The sequence below is a fragment of the Moschus berezovskii genome, chromosome 4, assembly GCF_049115385.1.
Source record: "Moschus berezovskii isolate FMDL1 chromosome 4, NW_MosBer_1.0, whole genome shotgun sequence".
NCBI lineage: Eukaryota > Metazoa > Chordata > Mammalia > Artiodactyla > Moschidae > Moschus > Moschus berezovskii.
In genome coordinates, this window is record NC_142463.1 from 4,912,527 (window position 1) to 4,926,603 (window position 14,077).

General features: G+C 50.3%; 1 protein-coding gene across 7 annotated transcripts in view; it reads right to left on the reverse strand.

Moving 5' to 3' along the window:
- AGAP1 (ArfGAP with GTPase domain, ankyrin repeat and PH domain 1) overlaps nt 1–14,077 on the reverse strand; it is a 570,436-nt gene that overhangs the window by 44,295 nt on the left and 512,064 nt on the right. For all 7 annotated transcript variants that reach the window (XM_088835100.1, XM_088835099.1, XM_088835098.1 and 4 more), the window contains one exon: nt 13,568–13,790. In XM_088835100.1, coding sequence (XP_088691226.1) covers nt 13,568–13,790 — 223 coding nt within the window. The remainder of the gene's footprint in view (nt 1–13,567; nt 13,791–14,077) is intronic.

Here is a 14,077-nt window from a genome sequence, read left to right on the forward strand (position 1 = left end):
TGAGGTCACAAAGAGTCAGACACAACTGAGTGACTTTTTCACTTTCACTTGGCAGCTGCCTAGAGCATGCCTGCCTCCCTGCAGAATCCAGGGAGAAAGGCAGGAGCTAGTCCTGAGTGACCTGAGGACCTCCAGACCCTCGGCTCTCAGCAAAGGTGGCTCATTTGACAACAGGGCTGTGGCTTAAGGAGGGCGGAAGATGTGTCTGGGGAGAGGCTTTACCTTGTCCCAGAATATCTCCATTCCACTCACTCCATCTACACCGGGGGACTCCGGGCCTCCCTGGAGCTCGGTCAATGACCTGGGGCCCGCCTCCCCGTCCTGCTCCTGCTCTGCCCACACTGGGGCTGCCGGTAGGGTGGGAGGGCCCCACCGGCCCCCTGGTCCCACCTGCCAAGGTCTCCACCCTGCCTGGGGTGTGGGGACACCGAGTCCGAGAACGCTCTGGATAAAGAGGTAGACCAAACTCACGCCCGGGGTGGGAGGGGGCAGGACACACCTTCCACCCTGGAGCTGACCACGTCAGACGCCACAGTCAGGAGCAAGGTGTGTGGAGAGACGGGGCTGGAAGGACACGGAGGGCGCCAGGCCGGCCCTGTTCTCAGCCTCTGCTCTCTCTGCAGCCTGAGATGAGTCTCCTTGGGTGGCCCGAGGCATCTTCCCGCCTGACATGTGCAAGCGCCTTGGGAAGCAGGCACGGCTGCTCCCAGTTTACAGACGACAAGACTGAGGCCTGGGCATGCTCTGCTAACTTATTCCCAGGGGCAGAGTGAGGACTGGAACACAGCGTGGGATGTTCCCATAGCTACCAACTTTGTCCTCTCCAGAGAGCTGCTGTCTAAGCCTCCGCAACAGAAAAGCCATTATGCTTGTTACCCTGAGAATAAACTCCCCAAGTCACCTTTCCAGGCTTCCAGATACTTCAGGAGACGAAGCTGGTTGGGAATGGGTGCTCCTTACGTGACAGCGCTGGCCAGAGCCTGGGGTTCACTCCTCACCTGGCAGGAGCCTCTCGGGCACCAGTGCCTGCCTCCAGGCTTTCTGCCCTCCAGTCTCCCCGCCGGTGTCAGGCAGGCTGGCTCCCTGAGTCTCCTGCTCACCAAGAGATTTCTCCAAGGAAGGAACCCGCCGTCAGGGAGAAAACCTCCCACTCCCGGGTTACAAGTCTGCGCGAGATCGGTATTTCTAATAAACACCCCTAAGTGCCCCTGGTTTCTTCTCTTTCTCATACAAAGTGCTCAAAGGACTCCCCAGCCCTTCCCCAGAGCAGACACACAGTCCCAGCCCCAGGCAGCCTGTACCCCTGACAAAGGCTTACCAGCGATTCCTCCCCTCGAGGAGGCAGGCGGGTGCGACCAGCACACGTCTGGGTAAAGAAGAACTCAATGCCTCGGGACGGACGTGCAGGAGACTGATCAGTCGTCCCTCGGAGCACGCTAAGCCCGAACAAGAAACTGAAAGTGCTGGCCGTCACGTTCTCCAGCCACCAGTCCCCACTGTGCTCAGGGGGCATCGTGGTCCTCAAGTGTTGGAAAGAAGATCACATGCCACGCAGCAGGGAGTGGGTGTGGGTGAGGGTGAGGCCCTGCCCCAAGCTGCCTGCTGGGTGCGGGCGGGAGGTGCGGGCAACAGGCGCAGACACGCTGCCATCTGGTCATTCTGCGTCCTGCTGAGCCCCGAGGGCAGCTGTACTGTGCCTCGTGGCTGTCTGGTGCCACAGGCAGTACCCTCTGGCCACCGACCCCCAGCAGCCCAGCAGCAAAGCACAGAGGCTCAGAGTGTGGGTTTTGGAGCTGGGCTCCTGGGAACAGACTCCCTGTCACCAAGTACCTGTTGTGTGACCTCTGGGGGGTTTCTGGGAAACGTTAAGTATCAGGATGCTGTGCGACAGCTTGGGGGCTGTGCTCAGGGCTGTCAGGATGTCGGGGGCTGGCAAAGCAGGACGGCGAGGGGTGGGGGACGGCGTGGGGGGGGATGGGCCCGCCCACCGGGTGCTGTCGGAAGTGGGCAGGCATGCGAGAGCTGGCACACTCGGTCTTTACAACGCTGACAGGCCACGTGGATCCACCCTGGAGGTTATGCTTTCAGGGAGGATGGCGAACAACAGCCTTCTCAGTCTCCCAAGGACTGGCTCGCCACCACCCCCAGCCGCTGGGGCTCAGCTCACCTCTCGCCTAGATGGCTTCAGTGCGCTGGGAGTCAAGGGCCAAGGTCACCTTGCTTTGGGCCATAGGCTCTTCAGTTGTGAAGGCCTCTCATGGGCCGCATGACCGCGTGAGAGGCAGTGGTCTGGTTTGGGAGGGTTCCCCTCGATGGTACTCGTAGATGGATGGGCTTATTTCAGGACTTTGGATCCTATATCGTTGACCTGTATGTCTATTCTTATGGCAGCATCACGATCTTGGATTATTATAATTTTGTAGTAAGTTTTGAAATTAGGATATATGGTTCCTGCAACTTTGTTATTCCTTTACAAAACTGTTTTGTCTATCTGAAGGTCTCATGAGTTTCCCTATCAGTTCAGTTCAGTTCAGTCGCTCAGTCGTGTCCGGCTCTGTGCAACCCCAGGCCTCCCTGTCCATCACCAGCTCCCGGAGTTCACTCAAACTCATGTCCATCGAGCTGGTGATGCCATCCGGCCATCTCATTCTCTGTCGTCCCTGTCTCCTCCCACCCCCAATTCCTCCTAGCATCAGAGTCTTTTTCAGTGAGTCAACTCGTCGCATGAGGTGGCCAAAGGATTGGAGTTTCAGCTTTAGCATCAGTCCTTCCAATGAACACCCAGGATTGATCTCCTCTAGAATGGACTGGTTTGATCTCCTTGCAATCCAAGGGACTCTCCAGAGTCTTCTCCACCACCACAATTAGCCTTCTTTATGGTCCAACTCTCACATCCATACATGATACTGGAAAACCATAGCTTTGACTAGATGGACTTTTGTTGGCAAAGCGATGTCACTGCTTTTTAGTATGCTATCTAGGTTTGTCAGATCACTATCTAGGTTTGCTCCTTCCAAGGAGCAAGCGTCTAATTTTACGGCTGCGGTCACCATCCACAATGATTCTGGAGCCCAAGAACAAAAACTCGTCGTTGCTGTTATTGTTTAGTCACTAAGTTGTGTTGACTCTTTGTGACCCCATGGGCTGTAGCCCGCTAGGCTCCTCTGTCCATGGGATTTCCCAGGCAAGAACACTGGCGTGAGAGGCCATTTCCTTCTCCAGGGCTCTTCCTGACCCAGGGACTGAACCTAAGACTTCTGCGTTGGTAGGCGGATTCTTTACCACTGAGCCAGCAGGGAAGCCACAAAACCTGTCACCGTTTCCACTCTTACCCCTTCTATTTGCCAAAGTGACGAAACCAGACGCCACGATCTTAGCTTTCTGAGTTTGAGTTTCAGACCAGCTTTTTCACTCTGCTCTTTCACACTCATCAAGAGGCTCTTTAGTTCCTCTTCACTTTCTGCCATTAGAGTGGTTATCATCTGCACGTCTGAGGTTGTTGATATTTCTCCCAGCAATCTTGATTCCAGCTTGTGCTTCTTCCAGTCGGGCATTTCCCACGATTACTTGCATATGATTTAAACAAGCAGGGTGACAATACACAGCCTTGATGTACTCCTTCCTAATTTTTAACCAGCAAGTTGTCAGTCTTCTTTAAGATGCTTTGTAGCTTTCAGTATATAGGTTTAATTTATTCTTCAGTATATTATTCTTTTTGATGCTTTTGTAAATGGAATGGTACCCTTAATTTTTATTTTGGATTGTCCATTTCTTGTGTATAGGGCTATAACTGAATTTTGTGTATTGCTGAGGTCCTTTATTAGCACTAATAGTTCATTGTGATTTCCTTGAGACTTTCTATATACAAGATTATGTCATCTGCAAATAGAGATAGTTTTACTTCTTCCTTTCTAATCTGAATGCCTTTGGTTTCTTTTCCTTGACTAATTCCCTGGCTTGAACTTACAGTACAAAGTTGAAGAGGAGTGGAGACAGTGGACTTGTCTTGTTCCTGATTTAAGGGCGGAAGCTTCCAGTACTTTACCATTAAGTTTGATGTTAGCTGTGGGTTGTTCACACATGTCCTTTATCAGGTTGAGGAAGTTTCTTTTTATTCCCACTCTGCTGAGTGTCTGCATCACGAAGGGGCACTGAATTCTGTCAAATGTATTTTCTGCATCTCTTGAGATGACTACGCAGTATTTGTCTTTTAGTCTGTTGATGTGTGTATTATTACACGGCCTCACTTTTGACTGAACCAACCTTGCATTCCAGGGGAAAATGACATTTGAGCATAGTGTATAATCCTTTTGTACTAGGGCAGACACAGAGATATAGCATCTTTGGGATGGCATACTAGGAGTCTGGTAAAGAAAGAAGCCTGATAGCCTGAGTCTTCAGAAATGAGGACTAAAGTCCAGGGACTTGGGCTAAGACCGGGAGAGAGACTCCACACAGGCTGTGGCGTTTGTTTGTACTGCCGGGTGTAGACCAGTGCTTCTCAAATTTTAATGTGCATAGGAATCACCTGGAGAGCTAAAGCTCATCACTGGGCCCCACCACAGGGACACGCTTGGAATGGGGCCCAGGAATGTGCACTGCTGATGCTGCAATAAACCACTCTACAGACACAAAGCAAAATAAACACAGACCACACCCTCTACATCAGCAGACCCGCGCAGCACCTGAGAGGGCAAGGCTCACCTGCCTCTCTCACCATCGGCATGCAGGACCCAGGCACAAAGCCGACTGGGTTTTCCAGACAAAAAGAACCCAGGAAACTTCCTAAATACGATTCTCTTTTAGCATTAAATCCACATGATTAAGTGGTGGATTAATGACTAGTTTCACCTTACAAATGAGAAAATGCCTGTGTTTTTAAAAAATCACGATCATAGACGATGCTCCCTGTGGAACCAGAACTACCCTCTGGTCCAGCTCCACATTTCATCATTCAGATAAGAAAAAATATGGTTGTGAGGCTTTTGGGAAAACAAGCTGAATGTTTTCAACAGATACTGTTGGGTCAGGGATTCAGGCAGGAGAAGGATGTGGTTATGGGAAAATCTGAACCCTTTGACTACACTGGCTCATGCACCTGTTTAGGTATCAGCACTCTTTTAAAAAATTTTTTTAATTCAGCACTGTTTTCCACAGAAGCTCTAAGGATTAGCACTGACATCAGAAAATTAAGACTTCAGAATCATGACTGAGTAACTTAAAAAATCAGGTCTGCCATATGAATGCAAACTAAAATGAATGATGTTTTATTATCCTCAAGTTACCACGAATGAGGCTACGAGATTTTATAAGTGGAAAGATATTACAGTTACATTATTATACATAATAAATTTACAGTAATAATATCTAAATGCAGACACAGGCTGGTGGGAGTATGAGATGGGGCCAAGGGGAGGAGAGGGGATGGATACGTGTAAACACGGTGGTACGTCTAGAAGCCACAACTGGCCATCGGATGTGGCCATGTGATGCTGAGCAGGAAAAGGACAAAAGCAGCTGGAGGACCAGGGATGGGTGTCAGAAGTTTGGTCCTGAGTTCAAGTGACCTGCCCCTTAGTCCTGGGTGACCCTAGATAAATGGCTTCAGGACCGTAACTTCACAATCTCTCCACCTGGGAAAGGGCGGGGCGGGGTGGGGTGCATCCGATGTTGCAGGATGGCTCTGTGCTCAGAAAAAGTGCCCCATACCCTGTGAGCTGGGCTTCCCAGGTGGCGCTAGTGGTAAAGAACCTGCCTGCAAATGCAGGAGACACAAGAGACACAGGTTCGACCCCTGGGCTGGGAAGATCCCTGGAGGAGGGCAAGACAACCCACTCCAGTATTCTTTCCTGGAGAATCCCATGGACAGAGAAGCCTGGTGGACTACGGTCCATGCAGTCACAAAGAGTCAGACGGGTCTGAAACGACTTAGCAACGCACACTGTGAGCTCTGGGCCAGGTTTATTTGCTTCGGCCTCTCCCTCATTGTAAGGAAGAAGAAAGCAGAACCTCACTCAGAAGAAAGAGAAGTTTCTGATGCAAAATGATCCAAACATCACTGAGAGGAAGGACCCTCTGGAAAATTCTCTGATGTGGAGGAATCAAAACACAGGCAGTTGTTTTAGAGTATTTCTAGGCACCTGCTTAGAATGTCTCTCATGATACGTAACTCAAGCCTAATGGTTCATCTCACATCACATTGCTCCATCTACGATCACAAATGGACGTGGGCTCAGAAGTGGTCAGGGCCCCTACAAGAAACAGATGCTAGCAGATGTCTGCATTTTCAGCTTTACCAGGGACAGTAAAAATTCTTAAACATAAAAAAAGTTCCTTGACTGTCTCCATGGCTACATTTCAGAAAGCAAATGAGAGAGATTTTCAACCCACGACAGCTCCCTGGTTGCAAAGCTGGCTCCCCTGCATTTGGTTTCGTGCAGGACCAAACAAAAGACGGCTTCGTGTGCGGCAGGCAGACGTGATCAACCAACCGCGCTATCTCGTCCACCTGCTTCAAAGGCAGATGATGGCAGTTATGCTGCAAAACGTGGACCCCACTTTACTGAACCTAATGGAGAACCTTGTTAGATTCGCCTTTCTTACAATTAGGGCCGGTCTATCCCGAGAGCTTAATCAGAGAGTGCTGCCAATGTGTGGATTCCCTCCACACTCCCTGCCCACAGTTTACCGGAGAACGGCTCTGTCTGTTGTCAACTGTAATCTTCAGGTGTTATTTTTGAGGCAGTGTTAATGCACTTCTCACTTGTACATTTCCCTGAATGGCTTAATACTGATAGTGGAATATTTCTGATCTGGGTGCAGAGCTCAGGGAAACCCTAGCTTATTTAGCAACGTGCTAATGAGGACCGTCCAGTCAAGAAGAGTCTCTGAGTTACAGCACTGGGGTCTGATTCCAAGCCTCCCTGCTCCAAGAAGTCACTAAAATATCTGAAGTCAAAGACTAGGTCCCCCGAGCAGCTGCTGGGTTTGCAGAGCCACGGATGTGTAAACTTCACAGGCACTAAATGTCACTCCTGTGCGGGGGACGGCGTGACTGCAAACCCAGGGCTCCTTGAAGCCAGCCAGTTGTCCCCACATGCTCAGGATGCTGTCCCCCCTGGACCTGAGGCTGGGAGGGCGGCCCCTCCCCCCGCTCCGGAAGCTGGGGCCAGGGCATGCCCACTGACAGGCGCGCTGTGATGACAGAAATGCACCCGGAGTTGCAATTAGTGGCACTGTCATTTTCGGGGGCTCCTGCCAATTAATTAAGCCTGTCAAACAGAAAAACCACAGCGCTCACATGATAATTTATATTGGAAGAGACGAGCCTGCCGGAGCACAGTGGCTCCCTCCGCAAACAGAATTCTTCCCTCCAAGTGCGGAAACGCATAAAAGAAGATAAATAAAATAAAACAACACGAAAGGGCGGATGGGGTGGGCTGGGGTGGGGGGTTGGTCCTGCATGGGGAAGAAGAAAAGTGAGGCTGTCCTTGGGATAATTGTTAACTCTGATCGCCAGAGTCGAAGACGGGCTGATTAAAACTCCTGAGGAGCCCCCAGCTCTCTGAACCCTCTGCGTCCGTCTGGGATGACAGAATCAGAGGAGTTTATTCATACCATTAAGCCCCAGAGAACTTAATTGAAAGAAGAGCACAGCCCGGACCTTGACAAGCGGGAGGTCACAGTAATTGCTGCCGGACATATTTAACATTAAGATAATCAGGCCATTAATTACCCTTTGGATCATTAAATCAGCCAGTTGCAAAATGAAATTTCTGCCTCTATTACTCACTTGAGAGACCACAGGGGTGGCCTTTAATTTATCAGTGAGCTTGAGATACAAAGGCTGGGCTGGGGGGAGGGCAGGCGGGGAGGGGGGAGGGGTGGCCCCCCCACACTGCCCCCCCCCAACCCCGCACACGGCTGCTCTGGCGGCAGAGGCAGGGCATCAATCCGCCATGCTCGGTGATCGTGGCAAATTAACTAGGTAAGATAACCTCCGCTTCCAAAGGCAGAGGCTGGGGGTATGTAAATAGATGAGGGCAGACAGGGAGATCAGAGTCTGCACACCACTTAGCAGGATAATAAAGGAAATCATCCTTGATTATCAGTGCTAATTTGGACACTGCCGGTAGCTTGTTATGCGTGTTCTGAGTAGCATTTAATTAATTCAATTGCTTGTTAATGAGGGAAGTGACATGTGGGGAGCAGATGTCACCCAACTGCAGATGGGTTCTGGTCATCACGGCAAAGTCCTTTTTTATCCCCCTCATGTTTCTCCCCCTGCCCATTTTTCTTTTTTCTTTTTTAAGGAAAGAAAACAGGAAAAGGTGTCAAGCATAGAGGAACACTCAAAAGAGACAAAACACCGACCTCAGCGGGGCCAAGGACTGTTGAAAAATAATAAGATGAGACAATCCTGGGGCCGAGTGGGTCCACACGTTCCCTGAGGCCGCATTTGGATCAGTGCATCTTTATGCCAGAAATTTGAGCCCGAGATTACGATATTGTGATCTTAACGATCAAACCTAACGAGACAAGAGACGTGGCCAAGTGGGGCTGCTTTTAATATCTCGGAGGGAGCGGTGGGGATCCAATTATTTTCAGTTTGGATACATTTCCCCTTTATCAATATCCCCATGTGCATAAATAAGATGAAGTGGCATTCGGAAATCAAAAGGACACGGAACTCGGATCACCGGGTGGACCTGCTCGGCCTGTGAGTGTGCGGCCCGTCAGTCTCTCCCACGCAGATTCCTGACGTCCGGCCCCACGCCCTCCTCCCGGACTGACAGCCTTTTAGAGGTTAAAGACAAGAGGGGCACCGAGGGGCGCAGATGAACTGACAAATGATGGAACCCAGAGAAAGGATGCTCGGAGAGGGAAGGGAACGCACACCCATCAGTAAGCTGGGGTCCCTTCCGAGTAGGATCAAAGAGATGGCGGATGATTTCAGCTGGGCTCTGAGCTTTTCCCAAGGGCTCTTTCATGGAATTGAAAACACGAGCTCTCCAATTCCAGGTTCCTTTGATTTCCTAGACCAAATCGGCAGGCCCCCAAAGCGTCTTGTAAACAGGTTACCTACTGTGAAATGCAAATAGCAACTGGTCCCTGCACACCTTCCCGGGCTTTGCCCAAAGCCTGCCACCTGGAGACACAAAGATGGGAGATGAAGAGAGAGAGCCTCTCAGGCCAGCAGAGTTCAGCTGCTGCCAAGAGGAAAGTGGCTGCGGAGGGCTCTGATCGGTCCCGGTAGGACATTCTTATCCCCGCAAGTCAATCGAAAATGTCTCTAAGTGCAAGGGGGATGGGATCGCAAAGAAGGACCTGCCTGAAGTGATGCAGACTGGCTCCCAAGAACACCAGCGCGTGGCTGAGCGCGAGAGGATGCACACAGAGGCTTGTGGAGACGGCTTCATCGTGTGCTGGGCATTTGCTCACAAACACACGAGGGGTTCCGAGGCTCTGAGGCTGCAAGACGCCCTGACATGTGTATTCCAAGCTCGGCAGTTTTCTGTCTCACTCACTCACTCCAGAAAGACGCACATGACTGTTTTAATATCTTTACCTCCGAATCGTGTCCTGACACGGGTACTGGAGCCCTGCCTGGTTGCCCCAGGCCCCGCGGGCGTCCACACGACAACATACTGTCAGGGGCAGCCACACACTCGGGCGCTGACTGGCCTGCAGACAGCAGGCCACCCTCCGTAAGCCCCTAACGCCAGTTCTCTCTGTTCCCACCTCGCCTCTACTTCTGCAGCCCCATTTACAATCAATATTTTAAGTGTGTGCTTAAATGGTATCAATAGCAATTAGAGGGGAATTCTGATTCCACCCCAGATGTAGTTAATTGTTACCACATCGATCTCTAACCGGCTCCTTTCTCCAAATTAAACCTCCATCACAGAGCAGGATGAAGGGCACCCTCTCCCCTCCCACGACAATAAATTTAATATCGAATGCACCGGGGGAAAAATGGCAGCTGTTGCAGAATCCATCCAAAAAAAGATTTTTATTTTCTTCCTGGGAGTAATTAAAAGATGCTTTTCTTGACTAATGATCCCCCGGTTTAGGAATGGGAAGTCAATACGGCTTTGCCGCCGTCAGCTTCGATTGATCTCTGTGCTGTTCAAGTTTGAACGGCAGTTCTCGGGGCAGCTGAGAATCGCTGGAACCAATTATGAGCCTTCCGAAGCTGCCCTAATCAGGGTGCAGGGGACAGACGGCTGGTCAGAGGACCCCGCTTCCCTGCGTCCTGTGTCACCGCAGGGCTGGGCGACATCGTGCAAGGTGGTTTCAGTTGTGTTTTTTGGAGAATGATCTGCCGGGTTCTACTTCCCCATGGTCCTGAGTGTGTGTGTGTGTAAGAATCTGCTGTGTTCCACTTCCCCATGGTCTTGAGCCTGTGTGCGTGTGTATATGTGTCTGTGAAGGACCTGCTGTGTTCTATTCCCCCATGCTCCTGAGCGTGTGTGTGTGTGTGTGCGTGCATGCGTGCGTGCTGGGGGAGGAACAGCACATTTCTAATTATATGCCACTGTCAGAATGAATCTTCTGAACAAGACAGAATGGACGGAGCTTCTCAGGAAAACAGCTGGGCCCCTTTTCAAAGAATTAGACTGGATATATTGCACTTGGCTTCTCCTCAGATGGAGATAAAAATTTATTAAAATATTTCTTTTTAGTATTACCTTAGGGCCACATTAGCGAGCCCTCCAGCTGTTTGTGCTAGCAAGCACTGCTTCTGCGGAGACAGCGAGGTGGGGAAGGTGGGGGGCGTGTCTCTCCTGGTCTTGGGGAGGCAGGGACCAGGCCAGGCATCGCCTCTCACATCATAGGTGGAATTCCACGCCTAACTTCTTAGTCTTCCTTTCTGTCTGAGGAGACTGCAGGAGGCAGTGGAGGAGGTGGGGGTCTGCTTTTCACGACGCAGTTACGTTGAGTTGTGTCTGAGGGTATCGAAGGCTCTCCCTCTGTCCCATCAGGACCGCCGCCCTCAGACCGGTCTCCTCGCCTGTCTCCATCTCTTCCTGTGATGCTGCTGGCTGCCTCTGGTCCTCCCGGGAACAGGTGGGACATTCATGAACTCACAGACCCAACAGCCCACCATCTGCCAACCCCCGGTGAGAGTGAACGTCTCAGCTGTGTCTGACTCTTTGCGACCCTGTGGACTATACAGTCCAAGGAATTCTCCGGGCCAGAATACTGGAGTGGGTAGCTGTTTCCTTCTCCAGGGGAATCTTCCCAACCCAGGGGTCAAACCCAGGTCTCCTGCCTTGCAGGCAGATTCTTTACCAGCTGAGCTCCCAGGGAAGCCTGCCCACACCCAAAGTTGCTGTTAAAGCACTGCCCCTGGCTCACGAGGTCTTTCCCTGACTGTACCCATGGCTCCACCTCCCCAGGGGGCCCCAGGCTTCCTTTCGCATTCCTGCCTTTGCCTAAGCCTCCACCACACACTCCCCACACCCCTAGGCCTGGAGAACCACCCCATGGTTCCAAGCCCAGCTCAGAAGACATTTCTCCTGAACTTCCTGAGAAGTTCACAGACCCCTCCCATGTCTGAATGCCACTGGGTCCCGGCATCCTTGGCTGGCTCTGAACACATACACCCACCACTGCAGACCTAAGGTCATCACCTGGCGACCGCTTCTTTTCTATGAGAAGGCACTCGATGAATATTTGCTGAGTTTAATTAAAACTACAACTCCCTCGGAGAATTACCAAAGGCACAGTCAATTTTCAAACACGTTTTAGCTTAAGAGTGGAACAGAATCTAGAAACTCCAAAGTTACGTTGGGCAAGACCACATAACCATACCACCCTCACCACAGGAGGTTCATGGCAATGACCCCACCTGTGAGAAAGGAAGACTCAAATGTCTGTGAACTGTAAAGGTACAGAATGTATAATTGCACAGAAGGGAAGTCATACACCCAGGAGCTTAATTACAACACTCAAGAGAGAATAATAAAATACTCTTACAGTCTTCACTTATGAAGATGAAACTATTACAAAATATTTCCCAGTTAGAAGCTTAACCTGCATCTTTGTTTCTAATCATTCTAAACAGTTTCTAGTTATGGCAGATGGAAAAACAAACTCTTCTAATTCATGGTATTAAAAATTGTACATATGCTCCTTTCACACACAGACAGTAAGATGCATAAAGTTAATCTTTTCCCCACTCACTCCAACATTTTCTGCATTCACACATTCAGCTCAATCCAATTTTCAGTCATTTTTCTTTTCCAGATCTAACTACCCTCTAGGGAAACTACATGTATGAAAAAACACATATTAAAACATGAACTAATCTTTCAAGAATGCCCCTAGTGGATGAACCAGTAGATTTCCATATTAGCGTTATATCAAAATTCAAACACTGTGAAAGTGTATCATGTCTTCAGTTTGTAGGACCGTTGCCCACATGGCGTATTAAATGACATAGCTTACCTAAGAGCTCGTAGCAGCGTGCTGAGAGGCTTTAAGCAGAGAGATGTCACACACCTTTCAAGTCTCCCTACCCCCTCTCCGCAGAGCATCCAGTACGAAGAGTAGGGTTAATGACACCGGCTTCATTCTCTCCAGTGAACCAAAGGGGGCACCCCAAATTCATTTTTCAGTGTTGACGAAGCCCACCAAGCTGCCACACCCTTACTGCTTATTGATAGAAACCGACTTCTCACCCCTTGCGTGGGGCCCACCCGTAGACGGACGCCCAGGTTTCCTTGTCTGCTCACCGGCAAAACACATCAATGCTGGAGCTGGGAGACCCAGCCTCCCCGTTCACCGTGCACACACCTGAAATGAGAGGGCTGCGCCAAACCCCACGCCTCTACTGCAGGCACCTGACCTGCCGCTCAGAGCAGCCTCGCAGACGGGACAGCCCACCCCGTCTCTGAGAAAGAGGCTTTCGCAGAAGACGCGCCATTTCATCACCTCTAAGGTACATTAAATATGCATGTGTACTCAAAAATGGCTTATAATTGCTGTAAATGAAAAATGAGAAACAGAATGGGCTCAAAATAAATGCGGTTTTTACACTGGGTAACAATTAACACTAATGAGGAGCCACCACACATTACAAGTACACTGTACTTGGTTGATTAAATGTGTTAGGGATATAGTTTAGAAAATAAAATATGTTTGGTTACTATCAACTCGCTTAGTGGGGGGTCAGAGGGGAGTGGAGCCAACAGAATACATGCTTATCAAAGTCATAGAATAACAAAATCAAAAGAATCCCAAATTCCATAATTAGTGTTAACAGCACAGCTTATGCCTATTAGAAATGTATTAATTAAAGTGATATATTCATCAGGTTAGAAGCTTAATATGTGTCTAAGAGAGGGAGAGGAATCCCCAAAGTGTAAAAACAAACATGAAAAATTAAGGAGCTTGAATTATCCATGTCTGTGGAAGACCAATTTTAAACACAGACATTTCTGGCTGGGTTATCAGCCTTCCCACGGGTGGCTGGGGTGGTCTCGTGGTGGCTGTCACTAAGGTCACTCCCGGTTTTGTTGAGCAGAAGACTGCATAAGTACCCATGTCCCCGCACCCCTACCTTGTGGAGTCCAGGGAGGGCTTCGTCCGCCCCTGGGTGCTCTCCTCCCAGACGCTGTTGGCCAGCTCGTTCCCGATGGACGACATCACCTTGATGAGCTCAATGGGCCAGTCGTCGAGGTCCAGAGACCGGACTCGAGAGAGGTGGGTGCCGAGATTCCGGTGGATCCCTGAGCACTCGATACACATGAGGGCTCCCAAGTTCAGGCTGGCCCAGTTGGGATCTGCGGGCGGAGGAGGGGACGCCAGATGCGATCGGACCGCCATCACTCACTCCCAAGGCCCTTGCATCTCAAGAGCGAAATGACTAACCAGACTTCCCACTCCAGCAGTCCCTCCTTGGAGTCAGGGCCTTAAACATGCTCCCTTGGACACCACTTGGAACTGCCTTAGGCATCTCAGAAGGTCTGATGTGATGGTGGCAACTTTCAAACATCTAAGGCTCTGGCCAACGTCTTAGGATTTCCCACACAACAAACAACCGAAAGCACTGGTTTGGAGAGAAAAAATG